Source organism: Mustela nigripes, chromosome 2, assembly GCF_022355385.1.
Source record: "Mustela nigripes isolate SB6536 chromosome 2, MUSNIG.SB6536, whole genome shotgun sequence".
Lineage (NCBI taxonomy): Eukaryota > Metazoa > Chordata > Mammalia > Carnivora > Mustelidae > Mustela > Mustela nigripes.
The window spans coordinates 54376564-54395511 of record NC_081558.1 but is presented as its reverse complement, the minus strand read 5'-3'; the positions used below and the strand labels follow the sequence as shown (position 1 = coordinate 54395511).

Genomic DNA, 18948 nt, shown 5'->3' with positions numbered 1-18948 from the left:
AGGGCTGTAAGCCCTGCCTCTGGAGACTGCTGTTGGGCTCTGACAGGGGAAGGCTGCAGCCCGGCAAGCGGGGGCTCTCGCTGCCATTTCCTCCCCCACCCCGCTGGCCTCCCTCCGAAGTTTCCCCCTCCCCTCAGCCGCCCCCATCAAGATGACTGGTTTCTGGAGGTAGTGATTCCTGGAGCTGGGAAAGGTGAGAGGACTCTTACCATTGTGGACTGGGAAGGACTTTCCTGGGCCCCCAGGTGAGGGGCTGGGCCAGCTTCCTCCTGGCCCCCTCCCAACCCCTGCCTGTCAGGAAAGTCGGCCGCCTGGCCCAGTTCCAGGGTGTACCAGGCCCTGGCCTAATTGACTCAGATCCGATAACTTAATTCCCTCAGCTGCCCAGGCGGACGCCATGGGCCAGGGGGTGGGCTGGGGATAGGAGCCCTGGCTGCCTGGTCCCGGGACCCCAGCTGGTCCCCTAGCAGGGGTGAGGAAGGTGCCTGGTATAGGAGCAGGGAGGTGGTGGGGGGCATCCTCCTCAGCCTTTGAAGCCGCATTGGTGGTCCTTAGACCATGGGACTCATGTTTAGGGGGTCAGATACTTGAATGGAGATCCTGGCTCTCCTGGCCCCTGGAGTGTGGCCTGGGGGTGGTTGCTTATCACCCTGAGCCTCCATCTCCTCCTCTGTCATGGGGGAAATTAGCTGGACCATCCCAGACTGTGGGTCAGAGTCTGCGGTCCCCTGTGAGGGTGGTAGTGCCAGGATTCCCATTTCACAGATGAGAACACTGCCCCAAAGTCACACAGTGAGAGCTGGTTGAAGTCAGGGCCAGCTGACCAGGAGCCCAGCATGTGATCCCTTGACCCAGACCTCTTTACCTACCACCTTATCCTGTGCGCAGTCTTTTACCAGCGCTTCCCGGCTCTCGGCTTCAATCGTAGCACCCGGCCCCGGCTCTATAGCACAGTAGGTGCTCAGTAGACCTTTGAAGGAGTGGAAATAAGCTGAGTGTCTGCTGGGTGCCTGAGGAGAAGGTCAGAGACTGAGCTGGGGCCCTGCCTGCCTGGGCAGAATCCACCAAGAGGTCCCCCAGGATGGGCTATAGCTCGGGGGCTGAAACCCAGGCTGGGGGAGCCTGGGAAGAGAGTAATTTCAATTTGGTGTGTGGAGGGCATTTGAGAAGCTCTTCTGAAGGAGGCACCAGGAAGACGGATCTTCGCTGAAGGGGAAGGAAGGGAAACACTCCAGCAGGGAGCACAGTGTGCATGAAGGCCTAGAGGCCAGAACGCTAGAGTTGGGTTGAGTCGGTGGAAATGAACCTGGTGGAATAAGCTGGGGTTGCTTGTTAGGGCCTTGAATGCCAGAACTAGTTTATTCTATAAGCAGGAAGGAGCTACCAGAAGTTAGGCACCCACAGAGGAGGGCCAGGCAGTAGGAGTCCCCTGGCAGCTGGCCCAGGGAGGCTTCTAGACTGCTGGTCCCAGCTTGGCCCAGCAGGGCCTACAACAAAGCAGCATGCTGGGAATGTGAGGGGCCAGCAGAAAAAGAACAAGGCTGGATGCAGCTCTGGTGGGTGCTCTGCTCTCAGGAGGACACGCAGGGGGCTCTCAGAAGCAGAGGACCTTTCAGGCCTCCACTAGTCCTGGTCTTCCTCCTGCCAGGACCCTGGACCCCACCCCTTCACCTCATCCTTAGACTGTGGGGTCAGACAGGCCTGGGCTTGGGTTGTACCCCTGAAGTGTCTTCATTATATGACTCTCACCAAGTCTGTAGCCTCTCTGGGCCTTGGTCTCCTCATCTGTGAAATGGGTATAAGAGGGGAAGGATGAGAAGTGTGGCCCCATCAGCACTTTGCAGGCATCTTCTCTGTGTGTGCTCACCACAGTCATGAGGGGCAGATGCCATCATGAGTCCCGTTAGGTCAGGAAGCTGTGGCTGTGAACGAGGGGAGTGACGACTTGTACATGTGCACAGCTTGTGAATGTCAAAGCCAGAATTCAAACCCACGTCCCTGCTCTTAGGCGTGATGCCAGACAGCCTCCCAGAGAATCTTTTGTAAACTGTAAAGTGTCTATGTATTCACACGGTGGGATGTGTTGGGGAACATCATTCAGGGAGGGAGTTCCTGGTGGGGGCCCAGCAGAGGCATGCGTGTTGAGGTCTGACCCACAGCTCTCCCTCGCATGTCCGTGATTTCCCACCTGGGAAGGCCGGAAAGAGGATGAGGCTGAGACCCCAAGCCTGGGTCGAGTCCCCACCCGCAGGCGCATGTCCCTCGCCATGGGCCCTGTCGTGGTGCACCAGAGTCCCCCTGACACCCTGCTGCCCCCCCCACCCCAGATCAACCTGAATGAGAGCATGCAGGTGGTGAGCCGGCGGGTGGTGACGGTGGCCTATGGGGAGCCCGTGCACCATGTCATGCAGTTCGACCCAGCAGACCCCGGTTACCTTTATCTGATGACATCCCACCAGGTAAGGCCAGAGCCCCAGCCTGACAGGGTCCCCAGACACCCAAGCTTTCTTCCTCTCTTCTGCCCAGCAGGAGCACCTTCTGTCATCCAGCCCCTTTGTCGGCTAGCCCTTCCCCTCCCAGTGTGGTCGTCACCTCTGCAGGGGAAGCCCTGTGGCCCCACATGCTCCATGTTACAGCCTTGAGCCTCAGTTTCCCCAGCTTCTCAGGACCCTGGCCGTGGCTGGTGCCTCACGGAGCTGGGCCCTCACCTCTGCCTCCAGATGGCCCGGGTGAAGGTTGCTGCCTGTGCCGTGCATGCCACCTGTGGGGACTGCGTGGGGGCCGCTGATGCCTACTGTGGCTGGTGTGCACTGGAGACACGGTGAGCCTCCCTGGGGCAGAGGCTGTGCCTGGGGGCCACGGCAGGGTGGGAGGGGAGAGGAGCCCCCTGGGGGTCTGACTTGTGCCCTGCCGCTCCAGGTGCACCCTGCAGCAGGACTGTGCCAACTCCGACCAGCCACATTTCTGGACCAGTGCCAGCGAGGGCCCCGGCCGCTGTCCCACCATGACAGTCCTGCCTGCAGAGATCGACGTGCACCAGGAGTACCCAGTGAGTCATGGGGGAGCCGGCTCTCAGCTCGGGGGCAACATGGGGTGGGAAGCCACCTTTTACCTGGCCCCCAAGTCCCCCAAGGTAGAGACTCCTGCTCATGGTGCCCCAAGGACCCCAGGGCAAATAATGAGAATGACTTGGGCTCTGCCGAGTGCTCACTGAATGTCAGCACTCGCTCTGCACGTGATGTTCCCCTCTGTCAGGCTTCCCACAACTCTGTGCACGTGAGGAAATTGAGGCACAGAGAGGGAAAATGACTTGTTCACCGTTTTACAGCTAGGGACTAGGGGACCTAGGATTTGAACTCAAGTGGGTGGGCTTTGGAGTCTCAGGAGGGAGGGATCAGGTTGGAGAGTAGAAGGAGAGTGAGTCCCCAACCCCCACCTCTTCCCGGCCCCAGTACGGGGAGAGGGCAGAGGGGCCACCAAGTGCCAGGGCACTATTTCTTGCTCTCGGAAACCGATGAATCTACAGTCTGGAGGCAAGTGACTCCCTTCCCCGCCTGGGCCGGGAAGGCCTAGAGACGCTCCAGCCACCTCCCACCCATCCCAGGCAGTATGGCATGGGGGTGGGGGCAGGAAGGGACAGACAGGCCTGGGTCCCCCTCGGCCCTGCCCTCAGTGACTTCTCTGAGGCTGGTATCCTACATCCATCAACAGATGGTTCTAAACGGCCAGGGGCCTGGGGCTCCTCTGCAGCCCTCTCCCCATCATTCTCTGTTAGAGTTTTTCACATGCTTTATCTCATCAGGCAGACTGGGCATAGGCTTTTCCATCCATCCATCCATCTAGTCATTCATTCATGTATTCATTCATCAAATGTCTTCTTGAGCACCTACTATATGCTAAGTGCAGTTCTGGACTCTGGGGATGCAGCGTTGAATAAGACAAAGACCCGGCCCCTGATGGGCTGACAAGCTTGTGGGGGGTGAGGGAGTAGGCAAGATAGGCTGTCAAGACAGTGAGAAGTACGATGTTGGGAAAGGAAGCAGAAGAGAGGAGTGGGGAACGAGTGGAGGAACGTTGACATTTTAGACCAGGTTGGAGCTGGCCTCATACAGCGAATGTTGCCTTTGAGCAAAGATATGAAGTAGGTGAGTCAGGTGGGTCTCCCGGAAGAGCATTCCGGGTGAAGGGAACTTACCAGGTGGTGAGAACAGATTGGTAGGTTTAAGAGACTCTCAGGGGAGTGGGTCAGAGGAGTCTCGGGGACCAGATCTTGCAAAGCCTCCTGGACTGTTATCAGGTGGTCCGTTTCATTGTGCAGTTGGGAAAACTGAGGCCTAGGGAGCCCGAGGTAGATATAGCCCTCTGGTCTAGAGTCCTGGCCCCCTGTCCCCACTTCTCCCAGGATTGTTGAGGTAGGAGTGGGGCCATGAGGGGGAAGGCCTGCTCCCCACTTCCCTTGCTGAGGGGCCCTGGCCCCTAGGGCATGATCCTGCAGATCTCAGGTAGCCTGCCCAGCCTCAGCGGCATGGAGATGGCCTGTGACTATGGCAACGACATCCGCACCGTGGCCCGGGTCCCAGGCCCTGCCTTTGGCCACCAGATCGCCTACTGCAACCTCCTGCCAAGGGCCCAGTTCCCGCCGTTCCCGCCCCAGCAGGGTAAGCACCTTGCTCACTGGGTGGTGTCCTGACGGCATAGCCTGTGAGGTTGGTGGAGACCCCAGACCCCTTTGTCCTCTCCCTGGTACCCCCGGTCCATTTCCCCGGTCCATTCTAGATCACGTGATTGTTGAGATGTCTGTGAGGGTCAACGGGCGGCATATCGTCAGAGCCAATTTCACCATCTACGACTGTGGCCGCGTTGGACAAGTGTATCCCCATGCTGCGTGAGTGGGTCAGGCGCGTGCCCCTGGGCAGTAGGCAGGGGCACGGGGTGGGGGGTGGAGTCTCTGCTATCAGGAAGACCCTTGGAAGAAAAATGGTGTCCTGGAGGCAGATAGGATCCTTGCTTGTTTACTTGCCAGCTCATTTACCACCTGCAAACCCTTGCCTGGCTTCTGTGGGCACTTAGGCTGCAGGGGCAGAGAGAAGGGCTTTCACCACACTTACTTTAATCTCCTAAAGGCCCTGCTTGTCTCTTTGCTCCTTGCATACCTCTTGCAGCGGGGAGCTCACTATCTTAGAGTGCCTAAGCCCCTGATGATGCAGAAGACCTTTCCCTTCTGCGTTGGGATCTGCCTCTTGGGTCCCAGTTCCCGGGAGCAGGGGTGAAGTGAGGGTGGGGAGCTGAGTGTGTGAGGGGTCCCTTGTCTTCCAGCTGCACCAGCTGCCTGTCGGCACAGTGGCCTTGTTTCTGGTGCACCCAGCAGCATGCCTGTGTCTCCAACCAGTCACGGTGTGAGGCCTCACCAAATCCCACGGTAAGTCAGGCCTGAGGGGGATCCCCCCTGCCTCTTTCATTACCATTTTTTTTTAATATGTTGAGAACATTTCCACGTCATTAAATTTTCTTCCTGGCACTAGATCTAACAGCTGTGCTGGGTTCATCACATAACAGCACATTTAACCAATCCCCTATTGTTGGATATACGGATCACTTCCCGTTTCTTCTTGTGTTCTAAAATAGCCCAGGCATGGTGTGTGTCCTTGATTAATCCCTGGAGGCCAGTTCTAGAAATGGCACTTCGGGGGAGAAAGTGTGGCCATGATGTTTTTACACCTTTAACTCAACTGCCTCCAGAAAGTCTGAGCCTGGTTAAACTTCCACCTGGAGTAGGAGGGTCCCTTTCTGCACATTTTGCTGCTACCAGCTAGTTTGTTTCTGTTTTTGTTTTTTAAGATTTTATGTATTTGTGGGGCACCTGGGTGGCTCAGTGGGTTAAAGCCTCTGCCTTCAGTTCAGGTCATGATCTCAGGGTCCTGGGATCCAGCACCGCATCCGGCTCTCTGCTCAGCAGGGAGCCTGCTTCCTCCTCTCTCTGCCTGCCTCTCTGCCTACTTGTGATCTCTGTCAAATAAATAAATAAAATCTTTTAAAAAATATATTTAAAAAAGTATTTACTTGAGAGGACAGAGAGAGAAAGAGCATGAGTGAGCGTGGTAGAGGGAGTAGGACAAATAGACTCTTTGCTGAGCAGGGAGCCCAACATGGGCTCGATTCCAGGACCCTGAAGATCATGACCTGAGTGAAAGGCAGACGCTTCACTGGCTGAGCCACCCAGGCACCCCAGGACTGGCTAGTTTTAAATTTCACCTGTAACATTTTCAACAACCCTGCGGGATCCAAGGCATCTGTCCCCGAGGCCAGGAAGTACCAGACTGGGACCTCGAGTCTAAGCCCTTCTGGCTTGGAACCCATGTTCTCCTGTCTTCCCCAGGTCAGGAGTTGGGCTGAAAGGCCCTCACCTTGGTCTCCGCATGGGTGCTGGGGACCCAAGGGCAGGTGATTCCTTGGGCAGAGAAGGTGAGCTGGCTTCAGGAACCACATGCTTCCAGGTCCAGTTGCTTCTCCCAGTCCCTTGAGCCCTGCAGCTGGCCAGGATCCAGGCCCTCCTGGGTGCTCTGGAGTGGCTGGATTGAATCAGTTGCACCGGGGTGGGCCTGGTGGGGAGAGTTGGGGGACAGGGCAAAATACAAATGAAAATGCCACATAACTCATGGCTGGTTGGTTTCTGCGGTGTTTATTCACACGGTGGCCTCCTGCCTTTGCCCAAAAAGCCTCTAAGGCCACCCCAGCCTCGGGCCAGGGATGACCAAATGGGATTCCCGAGGCTTTGGCTGGGACCATCATGCTCAGCCAGGTGGGATGGCTAGACTGGTACCAGGGTTCTGAGACCACAGCTCATGCCCTCTTTAAACTCTGTCTTGTATGAGAGCTATGAGGGGTCAGGTTAAGGCACTGAGTCCCTGCCTGAGGCTCCTCTCCAGGAAGGGGATGTTCCTGCCCCATTCTTCAGATGGTGCAACCGAAGTAGCCAGTATGGCCTTGGGGACCCTGGTTCCTAATAGGAGGAGGTCACCTTGGGCATGCCTCCCAGGGAAGCAGCCCCAGTCCCCAGAGCATCTGAAGCCCCAGCCTCTTGACTCTGGGCTCAGAGAAGCTTATCAGGAATCCTCCAAGCAGGTGCAGAGATCAGTGTGCAGGTGCAAGGGGTGGGGGCTCCATGGCCCACACCTGGAATCCTCTGGTCTCTGCACCTCCTGCCTGAGCCTCAAAACTGCTTTGCAGAAGAGTCATCAGGAGTTTAACTCAAAGGACTGACACAGTAACATGGGCCTTCTGGCACTGGGGGAGAGCTCCAGGGGTGTCCTGTGCCCAAACCATAGGGGAGGCCCCCAGGCCTCTGTAGTGAACACTAGGTTTCTGGTCCTGGCCAACCGGGACTCCTGTTCTCATTTGGGGTCCGCATGTCCCAGCCCCCAGCCAGGGCTCAGTACGGAGCAGGGACTCAGTGAATGAGAACATACAGCATATGCATTGGCAGCCGGAGTCCTGTGCTCTAATCTACAGGAGTGGTGGGGTGAGGAGGACCCCACCTTATCATGGTCTGTTCAGCATTGGTCGGGCACCCTTTGTATGCCTGAGTCTGCACGAGGCAGTGGGCAGGACCCAGTTAGACATAATTCTGCTCTCCCCATCATGAGTCAAGAGCCCAAGGTGTGTGTTGTGGCTGTGTGATCCTGGCCAAGCTACTGAATCTCTCTGTGCCTTTTCCCCCATCACCTATTTTGCTTGCTGTAAAGTTGTCCATTTTACTTCTTTAAAATGGCCCTCCTTCGCTGTGCTGGGAATCTGCAACTGCACCTGGGAGTACAGTTAGCTCCATGCGCGGCCCATTGTAGGTACTCCCTAAAAGGCCCCTGTTCTACCTAAGAGCTGGTGGCCGCTTTACTGGGTGGGCCAGAGAGCCCTTCTCTGGGAAAGGGACCTTTGTGCAGGGTCCTGACAGATGCATAGGAGCTCGCCAGCCTGGAAATGTTTCTGCAGCAGCATCTTGTAAACCAGCCCCCCCAGGTCCTCTGATCTGGGGACCAGCAACTGGGGTGGGGAGCACAGAGAGGGCCTGTCTTAGAGCATTACGATAATCTAGGAAGAGAAGAGGCAGCCCCTCCCAAGGCCTGCAGAAGGCTCTGATACTGAAGTTGGCACTTAATTACATCTCAGCCGTGCGGGCGCCATGCTTCTGGTCAGGTGGTGGGCTGGGAGGTTTGCACATCTGCCTGCGCCCCTTGAGCGCTGGGAGGAGACAGTAGGGCTTGCGCTAGGCCAGGGAGGTGTCCCTGGGGAGCTGCCAGAGGCTGAGTCTCCTGTTATTTTCCCATTCCCTAGTGGGCACCAGAAGGAGAAAGTGGAGGGGACAAGAGGTGGGAGGCCAGGCCCCTCCGGTGGCGTGGCTGCATCTGTGAACCTGAACTTCATTAGGAGCCATTGAGGAGAGTGGTTTGGTAGGGACAGGAGAGAGCTTAGGGGGCCGTGAAGGTACAGAGAGGTAGGAAGGGACCCTGTGTGGTGGATTCAAGGCCCCTGGGCCAGGCGTGTATTGGGACACCAGCTCTTGACCCTTGAGCCTGGGAGAGACGGCAAGAGAGTCTGTGAGTCCCATTGTGGGGACAGGTGAGACCCTCTGTGAACCAGCACATGCTGGGCTTCCGTCGGGGTTGGTGGTGCCTCCCAGCACTGCCGACCGAGCCTCTGTCCTTGTTCCTGGTGTCCCACCTTCTCAGCTCTGTTAGAGTGCGGGCAGTTAGCTGTGGTTTCCTGAACTTGCAGGCGGTGCCCCAGGTGGCACTCCAGCAAAGGGGAGAAGCCACCCAGTCTCTTCTTGACGTGTCCATGGCCTGGCCTGGAATGGGACAGGGAGGCCCCTGTCCTTTGGTTGCATGTGAGGAAATCCTAGTTCAAACTGGCCTTGCACCAACAGAATTAATTGACTTATGAGTGTTAAGTCTGGGGGTTGCATCACCTTCAGCTACAGCTGGATCCAGGGGTTCCCACCACGTTGTCGGGGCTCTCTGCCCCTCTGGACGGGCTCCATGCTCTGGCAGCCCTCTCCATTGGTAGCCAAGACAGCCTCAGCAGCTCCGGGCAGGCTCCTGATTTCCTGGCAGCCCCAGAAAACAAAAAGAGCTTCTTTCTCTTATTGGTTCTATACGAGTCCCGCAGCTGACTTTCACTGGCTAAACTAGGGTCACTTACGCTCTCTGAACCAATTGCTGAGGCCAGGGCAGGCCTGGGACACCCACCTATCCCTGGGGCTGAGGAGTAGAGTCAGTCTTCCCAAACCGCAGGCCTGTGGGGGAAGTTCCCCAAAAGCCAAGCCAGACTTGGAGACAGATGGCTGGAGGCTAGTAGCAGACGCTCCAGCTGGCCCCATGGAGGGTTAGCCAACTCGCGGGGTGGGGTGGGGAGGAGGTACCGAAGGAGGGCAAAGGTGTGCCAGGACCCTTAGTCTTGATTCCACTCCATAGAATGGTTACAAACATCAAAGTGGCCATGGGATCATAGATTGGGATCAAGGAGAATGGGAGGCCCTTGGGGGTAGTCCCATGTCATTCCCTCTGGGGAGCCTCCTGTGGAAGCTGCCCCTCTGACCCTCACTCCCCAGCCCCTCCTGTCAGCCACTGACCCACTGGTGGGGTGGAGCTGGGAGGACAGAGCACAGAGCCCCCAGCCAGTTGCAAGGCAGAACTGTCAGCGGCCATGCAGACTGATTGCAAACATGTGGGTTCCATTCTCTGAAATTCCATGGGGTTTACATACGAGACTGCCAGACAGCAGCTCAGAGGGACAGAGGTTTGTGTGCGCTCCCACTGAGCTGGACACAAGCTCCTCCCTCCTGGCCCTCCAGAAACATCACCCAGGAGGCCTCGCCCTGGCCTGGCCACGCTGCTGTTTCAGCCAAGGCCTCTGCGGTCTGCACTAGGCGCCACTCCTGGGGAAACAGACCAGTCCAGGCGAGGCTTCTGGCCTGGTGGTCAGCAAACGGTTGGGATAACCAGGAGGGCTCCGGTGCTGCCCATTCCATAAAATGGGTGCCTACCTCATAGGGCTGTTGGGAGTTAGGATTTGGTGAGTCAATACAGTGTGGAGTGCTCAGAACCAGCCAGGAGCACTGTGAGGGCTGTGTGAGCTCATGGCTTCCACTGATGCTGACATGGTGAGCACCCATTGACCTTGAGGTTCGGTGGGATGCTGGGTCCCTGGAGTGCCCTTTAAGGAGCTCCCTGTCTGATTAACAATAGGGGGAAAAGACCCCCAGGGAGGTCTCTCAAGTCTATCCCCAGAGGCCGTTGCCTTGATTGGGTGACCCCAAGGTGGACACACGTGGATCATGGTGTCCCCAAGTCTGTCCCCAACCAGACTTGGGCAGGAGGAAGGCAGAGCAGGAAGCCCTCTGGGCTGGAGAGTGGTCAGGCCTTGGTGCGATGTGACTGCTGCTGGGTCCTCGGTCTTCCTCTCTCTCAGGCTTTTGGCGGTCGGGCTCGGCGTGTGAGGAGTCAGGACATAGCCCACAGGGACCCCCAGGTCGGGAGAGCCTAGTTCAGGGTGAGGACTCCAGACTTAAAGCTCAGTGAGTTCACTAAGGCAGCAGAGTGGGCACAGCCCTACCCCTGGTCTCTGCCCCTCACCCTAAGACTCAGGTTCAGGCCTGTTTCTGGCCTGGGAGGCAGCCAGTAGGAATTCAAAGACCAGCTCTGCCCTTTGAACTCAGGTATATCACCACCTGCCCTCCTTCCTTCCATCCCTTCCATTTTGGAGGTAGCTCCTGCTCTACCAGGCCTCAGTGGCTGTACTGCCCACACAGGAATGCTGATGCCCAGGCCTGCCCTGGAACTCTGGGGGCCTGGCACCTCGGCCCAGAGGCTGTGACTCTTGCCTGAGGCTATGGGGAGGGGTGTGGAACCTGGTAGCACCAGGGTCCTCAGAGCCCGTTTCCCACAGGACATCTAGAAGCCTGGAGTTTCTTTTCTCTGACTCATTTAACATGTGTGAGCCCAGAAGCCGAGTCTTAGAGAGTGGGTGCAGTCCCTCATTTTATAGTCAGAAGAGATGAGGCTCAGAGATGGGGAGGGAGGCCAGCCCCGGAGCAGCCACGGGGGCACTGGTTCCTTCACTGGGCAGTTTATTTCATTGCTCTGTGCCTCAGTTTCCTCATCTGTAAAATGGGGTCAGTAAAGTCTCCTGCCCCTATGCTTGTCTTGAGGATCAAATGAGATGGTATGTGGGAGGTGCCGCGTCACCCTCTAGGGTGGCAGCTGTTGTGAGTTTATTCCTGGTGTTTCTTACCTCGCAGGCTGGCAGGCACTTTTGCGGGGAGTCCTGTCCCTTCTGAAACGCTCCTGCGTCACCTTCTCCTCCTTGTGTTTTAACTGCAGAGCCCTCAGGACTGCCCCCAGATTTTGCCCTCAGCCCTGGCACCCGTGCCTACAGGCAGCTCCCAGAGCATCCCCGTGCGTCTGGCCAATGCTGCCTTCCAGGTAGGTGGGGGCCAGGCCCGGGCGGGGTGGGAGGCTGGGGAGAACGCGTCCTGGATGGGGACCCATACTCTGGGCCTTCCACCCACACTCTGGTTTTGTGTCTCTGAGTTTCCAGGTTCTGTCTGAGAAAGGCCCAGGGTGGTTGCAGGGGGTTGGAGGAATGAGAAGTAGGTGGTGAGGGCCCAGTCCAAGGGACGGCAGGCTGCTAACAGCTCCTGAGGGAAACTCTGGCCAGGACCCACTGTATATGGAAATGCTTTGGTGGGGGACGCCCAGACTCTCCTACCCTCCAAAGCTCTCCCAACAGAGCTGGGCCACAGCCCACAGGTGGACCTGGTCCTTTTCCGGCCCACCCTGCCCCAGGTTGAAATGTGGTTCTGGATACACTTCCTCAGTTCTGGCTGGCCTGTCTTGCCCGAAGAGTGGCCCTGTGGTGCCCCATTCCCCACTGTCCAAATGGGGAAAAGGAGACCTGGAAAGTGGAAGTAGATATACATGACGTAGGGCTGGACTTGCACCCCAGCCCTGGACTCCTGAGACAGTGCTCTTCCCTGCCATCTGCCTTCCCCTCCCCATCCCCCACATGGGGAGGAGGAGATGCAGCTCCTTTCTGGGTCCCTCCTGGAAGAGTGTCTTGGGTGGGAAGCGTTGACGAGTTCTGGAAGTGTGCCAGCCATCCCCCTCCCCAGCTCCTGGGGAGTCACCATCTGTTGCTTCCAAGGGGGAGCGGAGGCCTGTGACAGCTGTCACACGTGGGGTCCACGTGCTGGCATCTGGGATGTGTCAGGCAGCCTCGTGGCTGGGGCCAGAGCTCTGTGGGGGGCAGGCACCCTCTGACTCCACCCTGCCACATTTGGGACAAGAAGGGGCCTGGGCTGGTGTGGAGGACAGTGCTACTCCCTGGGGTTATGGGAGCCCAGCAGGGGGAGGCCCAAGCCCTGGGTTTGGATCCTGGTTGCTGCTTCCCAGCTGGGGATCCTGGGGGACACGTGTCTACCCTCAGTGTGCCTGAGTGATCCCGGCACTCCTGGACCTGGGCCTGCTTCTAGAACATGAAGGGCAGGGTAGAGGCAAGCAGAGCCCCCTGCCTGGGCTCTGCAGCAGGCCTGTTTTCTGGGCCTACCCCTTGAGGAGCCCCAAGACAGTTTGGGCTTGCTGTCCTGAGTGGCTAAGACCTGGGTTCAGAGACTCAAGAGGACAGACCCCACCACCACCACCATCTGCCAACCTCAGCATGGGCAGATAAGCTCAACAGCCACCTTCCTGGGAATGGGGAGACTGGGCAGGTGGGGGGGTGAGGTAGGGGGTTGTTGACCTGTGTTCTCCTCAGGGTGTCACATCTGCTAACAACAGGAACATAAACAGGAAGTCCTGCCACGAGGCTGGCTTGTTCAGTCAGCAAATATTCATCGATACTGTTTCCTGGACACCTGTGCTGGACAAGATGAGTTTGGGGGGTTGGGCCCTGTTTAGTTAGTCAACAAACATGTGTGGAGCACCTCCTGCATACTAAGAGCCACATATATTAGTCACCAACAGTGTGCAACCCACTAAAGATACATCAGTTCCTGTTTCCCCAGCAACCCTACAGAGCAGGGAAGCCTGTTTCTATTGCCAAGTTTAGAGGACCAAGGCTCAGAGAGGAGGACCACTAGCACAGGGTTGCACAGCTAGGAAGTAGCAGAGTGTGGGATGCAAACCGATGGAACCTGAGCTCACTCGCTGAACTCCATTGCCCTTGGAGGTGTCACAGGGGCTGAGACACAGCCCCAACCCTCCCCAGGGTTTACACACCAGTGTAAACAGAACCTGGGGAGGGGGATAAGGGTGGTCCTCAGTATACAGGGTGTGGGAAGGCTTTAGGAACTTCTCAGAGTCCCCACAGGCACCCAACCCCCTGCCAAATGAATGAATTATCAAATGAGGGGCATCCACCTGATTTAAGGGGAGGGACTGGGAAATCTTTGCAATATGGGGCATTTGAACTGCATTCTGAAGGCTGTGTTGTTGCGCTGGGTGGGTAAAGGGGAGATAAGTTATTTGGGTAAGAGGAATGGACAGGGCAAAGGCCTGGGGGCAGGGCGGCCTGTGCCATGTCAAAAAGCATCCTGCCATGGCTTGGGCATCAGCATGTGGGAGAGAGGAGGGGGGTTTTTACGGTTCAAAGAGCAGGTGGAGTCTCCCTGGGTTGAACCTTGAATGCCAGCCATGCTCAAGAGTCAGGACTTTATGAGCTGAGTAAAAGGCCTTTGGTTTAGGCCATTGGGGGATGCTGGTGAGGTTTTTAATGGCACGGAGAGCTCAAGGCCAATGTTCTAGGTGTTCATGTACTCCTTGTCTCCCTTAAACATTGGATATGAAGACCAGGAAGGACATTCTGCGGCAGGGAGGGGCCTGAGAGTAGGACTCAGCCCACTCCTCAGGGCAGTAGGCCATGACGTGCTACTGATGGAGGCAGAGGGTAATGAGTGTTGATCCCACACTCCTCGGCGCCCCCATGTCTTCCAGGGCGCAGCCCTAGAATGTAGCTTCGGGCCAGAGGAGATCTTTGAAGCCATGTGGGTGAATGAATCTACTGTACACTGCAACCAAGTGGTGGTGAGTGATATGGCTCAGATGTGTGTGGGGGTGGGGTAGGAGTGTGGGGGGAGGCCTGCACAAATCCAGATGCTGTCTCCTTCCTTCCCACGTTATTCCTTTCCTTTTTTTGATCCCCCCATCCTCAACATCCCTGCCCTGTCCTCTCTCCAGGACAACCATCCCCTCCCCCAGCAGAGACCTAGATGCCACTCATGCCCCTCATGCTCTTTCTTGTCCTTTGGCAGCTGCACACGACCCAGAAGAGCCAGGTGTTTCCACTCAGCCTCCAGCTAAAGGGGCAGCCAGCCCGATACTTGGACAGCCCTACCCCCATGACAGGTGGGGGCCCCCATCTACCCCATGTGGCCACAGGGGATTCAGTCTTAATGGGTGGGGCTCTCCCTTGGGGGACTCAGCGAGTGCTCACTGCACAGTCACAGATGTCCTGTCCTGTCATTCCCTAACACACAGGTTCTCAGAACCGAGCCTTGCCCATCTGTACTTGGTCACTGGCTCAGTATTCATTCACTGGGCAGCTCCTCTGGGCCAGGCATCTCTGTGCTAACGGCTGTGCAGCTGTGGGCCCCTGCTTAGCCGTCACTCTCTGAGCCTCATCGTTCCCATGGGACATGAGGCACAGACCCTTTCACGGAAGGCTTGGTGAGGATTTGCTGAGATGATGCACACAGATCTTACATTTATGTCTGGGACATAGCACCCCCAGATTGTGGCCGGTGTCCTTGCTGTTCCTACATGGACTGAATCAATTCCCCAAGAACCTGTCCATGGGGAGCCTCGGCCACCCCTGATGGACATGGGGGCCCCCATCCCCACCATGAAGACCCCAGAGAGACCCCAGCACCAGCCTGAATACCCAAGGCCCTGGAGAACCCTTCCTGTGCTCCCTCTTGGGCCCCTCCGAGCGTCTGAGGCCCTGGCGCCCACAGAGCCCACATTGCTCAGTGGTGGGTGAAAAGTCCCACTCAGGCCTGGGTGTGAATCCCGGCCCGGCCACTCATGGGCTGTGGGACCTTCGGCAAGTCACTTCTCCCCTCCGACTGTCAGTCTCTTATCTGTCCATTGGGGCTAGTAAAGAGCTCCCCGCTGACTGAATTGTGGTGAGGACAGATTTTAATGAGGCTGTGGCTGCACTGTGCTGAGTGCAGGCCCTGTAGGGTTTGGAGGACAAGGACTCACCTCTGGCAGGGGTGGGGGGGGTCATCCCTGCGAGAGGGAGGGTGCTGAGGGCACTGTGGTCATGGGGCAGGGACCTGACCCATGCTGCCCCCTTGTCTATCCCAGTGGAGGTCTATAACTGCGCCATGGGCAGCCCTGACTGTTCTCAGTGCCTGGGTCGGGAGGACCTGGGACATCTGTGCGTGTGGAGTGACGGCTGCCGCCTTCGGGGGCCCCTGCAGGCCCTGCTTGGCACCTGCCCTGCCCCTGAGATCCGTGCGGTAAGTAAACCCCCCACCAGCCATGGGGGCCCATCGTGCCCACGGGCCTGCCTGTGTGACACACACGGCTGCTTGCTTGGGCCTTCAGACCTGTGGCTCCTGTGCTTCACATGGCCGGGCGTGCAGAGTGACCTCCTGAGCACTGCTGGGGGCTGGGCTCCCTCCGTGCCATAGACACAGCCATGAACACAACACACGGCATCCTCGACCTGGAGCTCATGGTGTCGTTGGGGAGCAGGGTGGGCAGTAATAAGTAAGGAAGTCAATAACTTGTATATAGAAGATGGTGAGCGCTATGGAGAAAAACAGAGTAAAGGGGGGAGGCTGGAATAGCAGAGACACTGGGGCTTGCGTATAGTTTTTATAGTGAGGTCAGGGAAACCTTGCCGATAGGGTGGTAATAACTGGTAATAATCGCTGAGCCTCAGTTTTAGGAAAGAAAGTCTTAGGTCAGGATTGTCACGGACTTAGCCTGCGTCAGGTGCCCTGCTCTGGCTGGGATGCAGGATCCTGTGGTCAGACATCTGGGAGCGGACCTCACTGTCCCCAGGAGACCCCCCACCCCATCCAAGTATCCTTGACTTTGTGCACACACACTCTCATCCCCACACCCATGTGGGCTCAGTAACCCATGCGCACACCCTCCCTGGCAGTCCCAGGGACCTGTCAAGTGAACGGTGGTCCCAGCCCTCTTAGAACCAGAACCTTCTCCTGAGCAGCAGGTGGGCATGGTCCTGCCTCTCCCTGGTCAGTAATGGGGGAGGGGAAGGCTGCTGGTGTCCCAGCCTCAGAACTTCATCCGTCCTCTGTCACCTGGCAGATCGAGCCCCTGAGTGGCCCCTTGGATGGCGGGACCCTGTTGACCATCCGAGGCAGGAACCTAGGCCGGCGGCTTAGCGACGTGGCCCATGGCGTGTGGATTGGCAGCGTGGCCTGTGAGCCCCTGGCTGACAGATACACAGTGTCCGAGGAGTGAGTAGTGGGCAGTCCCTGGGGCGGTTCTGAATGACCTCTAGCAACCCGCCCCCAACAGTGCCAGCCATAGCTCTGCCCTCCCCCTCCCCTCAGCCATCCCAATCTTCTCGGCAGCCGGCAGCTCCCCAGAAATGGCCCACCGCCATTTGGACCTTGCTCAAGCTGTTCCCCCTCCCTGTGCGTCCTGCCCTTTTCTGCTCCGGCCACTCGTCTTTACCCTTCAGGTTCACATTTCAGTGCCTGCTGCTCTGGGAAGCCCTCCCAGGTGCCCCTAGACCAGCTCCCCTTCCACAGAAGCCTTGCACTCATAAACAAAACAACAAAAACCTTGCAATTAACAAAGCGTGGGGCTGCCCGTGTGGTACAAAGGTCTGGGCCTGCAGCTGTGGGTCGGCCCAGAGGGGCTCTGCAAAAGCAGGGACTAAGCTGGATTTCCTTTTGGGGGACTGTAAGGCCAGCTTGCAGAAAGACCATCAGTCTCCCAGCCTAGCCAATGTTCTCATGGTTGGAGAACATTTGGGTCCAAAGAGACTATCTTACCCAGCCCCTTTTTCATAGGGTTGCAGAACTGTGGGAGAGTCCTGGGGAAGAGCCTAGCATCAGGGTGACAATGGGCGGTTTCAGAATGGCTGTTTGCCAAGTGACAGGGAATGGTCTCAGTATTTTGATGTGGGTAATGCCTTTGGGTGTCTTGGCCACATGGCTGCGCCCACTGTAAGTGGCAGGGCTGATAGCTGAGGGCAAATGTGGGGCGCTCCCACACCGTCAGGGTGTACTGGGGGACATTATTCGAGGGAGGATACCCAGCTCCTGAGATCCTTGGGCTGCTCCGCTGACCAAAGCCGCCTCCCCCCAGGATTGTGTGTGCCACAGGGCCAGCGCCAGGGGCATTCTCAGACGTGGTGACAGTGAATGCCTCCAAGGAGGGAAAGTCCCGGGAGCGCTTCTCCTATGTGGTAAGAGAGGCCATGTCCACTTTCCCACCCACCCCACCAGGCACACACCTGGGGAACGGCCTGAGGCCTGACCACCTCTCTTCTTCCCACAGCTGCCCCTGGTCCAGTTCCTGGAGCCTGACAAGGGCCCCAAGGCTGGGGGCACCAGGATCACAATCCACGGGAGCGACCTCCATGTGGGCTCTGAGCTCCAAGTCCTGGTGAATGACACAGAGCCTTGCGCAGAGCTCGTGTAAGCCCCTGGGCTGGGCCATCCCTTCTAGCCCAGGGTAACTGGAAGGCCGGGGGGCTACAGGGGTGGAAGGACATCCTTGCACCAAGGATCACTTGAGTCTCCACTGGCTGTGTCCCCTTGGCCAAGCCCCTTTCCCTCTCTGAGCCTCAGTTTCCTCATCTGGTAAGAACAGTAGTTATGAGTAATACTGTGGCATACAGTAGGCACCTCATAAGTGACAGCTGCAGTGAGAATGGTGATGATTGTACACATTCTCAGATCTTCTGATGTGTCTGCCAGCAGGGGTGTGGTCCATAACCTCGGTGAAATGCCTTTGTCTTTATCATGTACTTACTGCATACCAGGCCCCAAGGATGGGCATTGCTGTGGCTACCAAGAAGAGTGCAGTACAGTCACGGCAGGGGAAAGCGGATATTCCCACAGGAAATAGAAACATCTGAGATGGGGAGAAAAATCAGTATTTTCAGAATTACTCCACAGCAGGGATGGCCATTGAGAGAGGAACTCTGGGAAGTCTTCTTGGGTGATGTGGGATGGGGCGGAAAACTGGGAAGGACAGGCACGGTTTGAGGAGAAGGGAGGGTGTTGAAGGTGGGGAGCACAGCCCAAGCAAAGGTGTGGTGGTGGAAATAGGGAAACAACAGGTTTCTGTGCAAGGGGTCAGAAGCCCAGGCTGGGGCCCTGCCGAGGAGGCCTGGAACCCAAGCCAAGTGCACAGGCTCCTGCCCTGGGGGATGGGACAGGCAGGAGTGACCCTGGGGGGAGGTGGGGCCGTGCTGACAATGGCACTGCCTTCCGCAGGCGCACGGACACCAGCATCACCTGCACGGTGCCCGAGGGCACCCTGCCAGCCCCTGTGTCTGTGTGTGTGCGCTTCGAGCACCGGGGCTGTGTGCGCAGCAACCTCACCTTCCACTATATGCAGAACCCCGTCATCACGGCCATCAGTCCCCGTCGCAGCCCTGTCAGGTGAGACCGCAGACCTGCCCCACCCCAGGCTGAGCCTGCTCTCTGGACCTGCAGGGGGTCTGACAGGCTTGCCATCTCCCGCAGTGGCGGCAGGACCATCACCGTGGCTGGCGAGCGTTTCCACATGGTGCAGAATGTGTCCATGGCTGTGCACCACATTGGCCGGGAGCCCACGGTGAGGGGGCACAGGGCCAAGGCGGGTGGGGAGCAGCCTGTGGCCCTGACTGCCCAGGCCTCACTCTGCTGCCTCTCCCTTGCCTCTGTCTCTCTCTCCTCTCTGTCTTCCAAAACCTCCATCA

General features: G+C 57.6%; 1 protein-coding gene across 2 annotated transcripts in view; it reads left to right on the top strand.

Moving 5' to 3' along the window:
- PLXND1 (plexin D1) overlaps positions 1 to 18948 on the top strand; it is a 57448-nt gene that overhangs the window by 18955 nt on the left and 19545 nt on the right. For both annotated transcript variants that reach the window (XM_059390381.1, XM_059390380.1), the window contains exons 3-17: positions 2328 to 2459; positions 2721 to 2821; positions 2920 to 3049; positions 4481 to 4658; positions 4777 to 4885; positions 5317 to 5419; positions 11376 to 11477; positions 13986 to 14075; positions 14303 to 14396; positions 15360 to 15514; positions 16335 to 16486; positions 17346 to 17445; positions 17538 to 17677; positions 18482 to 18649; positions 18734 to 18824. In XM_059390381.1, coding sequence (XP_059246364.1) covers positions 2328 to 2459; positions 2721 to 2821; positions 2920 to 3049; positions 4481 to 4658; positions 4777 to 4885; positions 5317 to 5419; positions 11376 to 11477; positions 13986 to 14075; positions 14303 to 14396; positions 15360 to 15514; positions 16335 to 16486; positions 17346 to 17445; positions 17538 to 17677; positions 18482 to 18649; positions 18734 to 18824 — 1845 coding nt within the window. The remainder of the gene's footprint in view (positions 1 to 2327; positions 2460 to 2720; positions 2822 to 2919; positions 3050 to 4480; positions 4659 to 4776; positions 4886 to 5316; positions 5420 to 11375; positions 11478 to 13985; positions 14076 to 14302; positions 14397 to 15359; positions 15515 to 16334; positions 16487 to 17345; positions 17446 to 17537; positions 17678 to 18481; positions 18650 to 18733; positions 18825 to 18948) is intronic.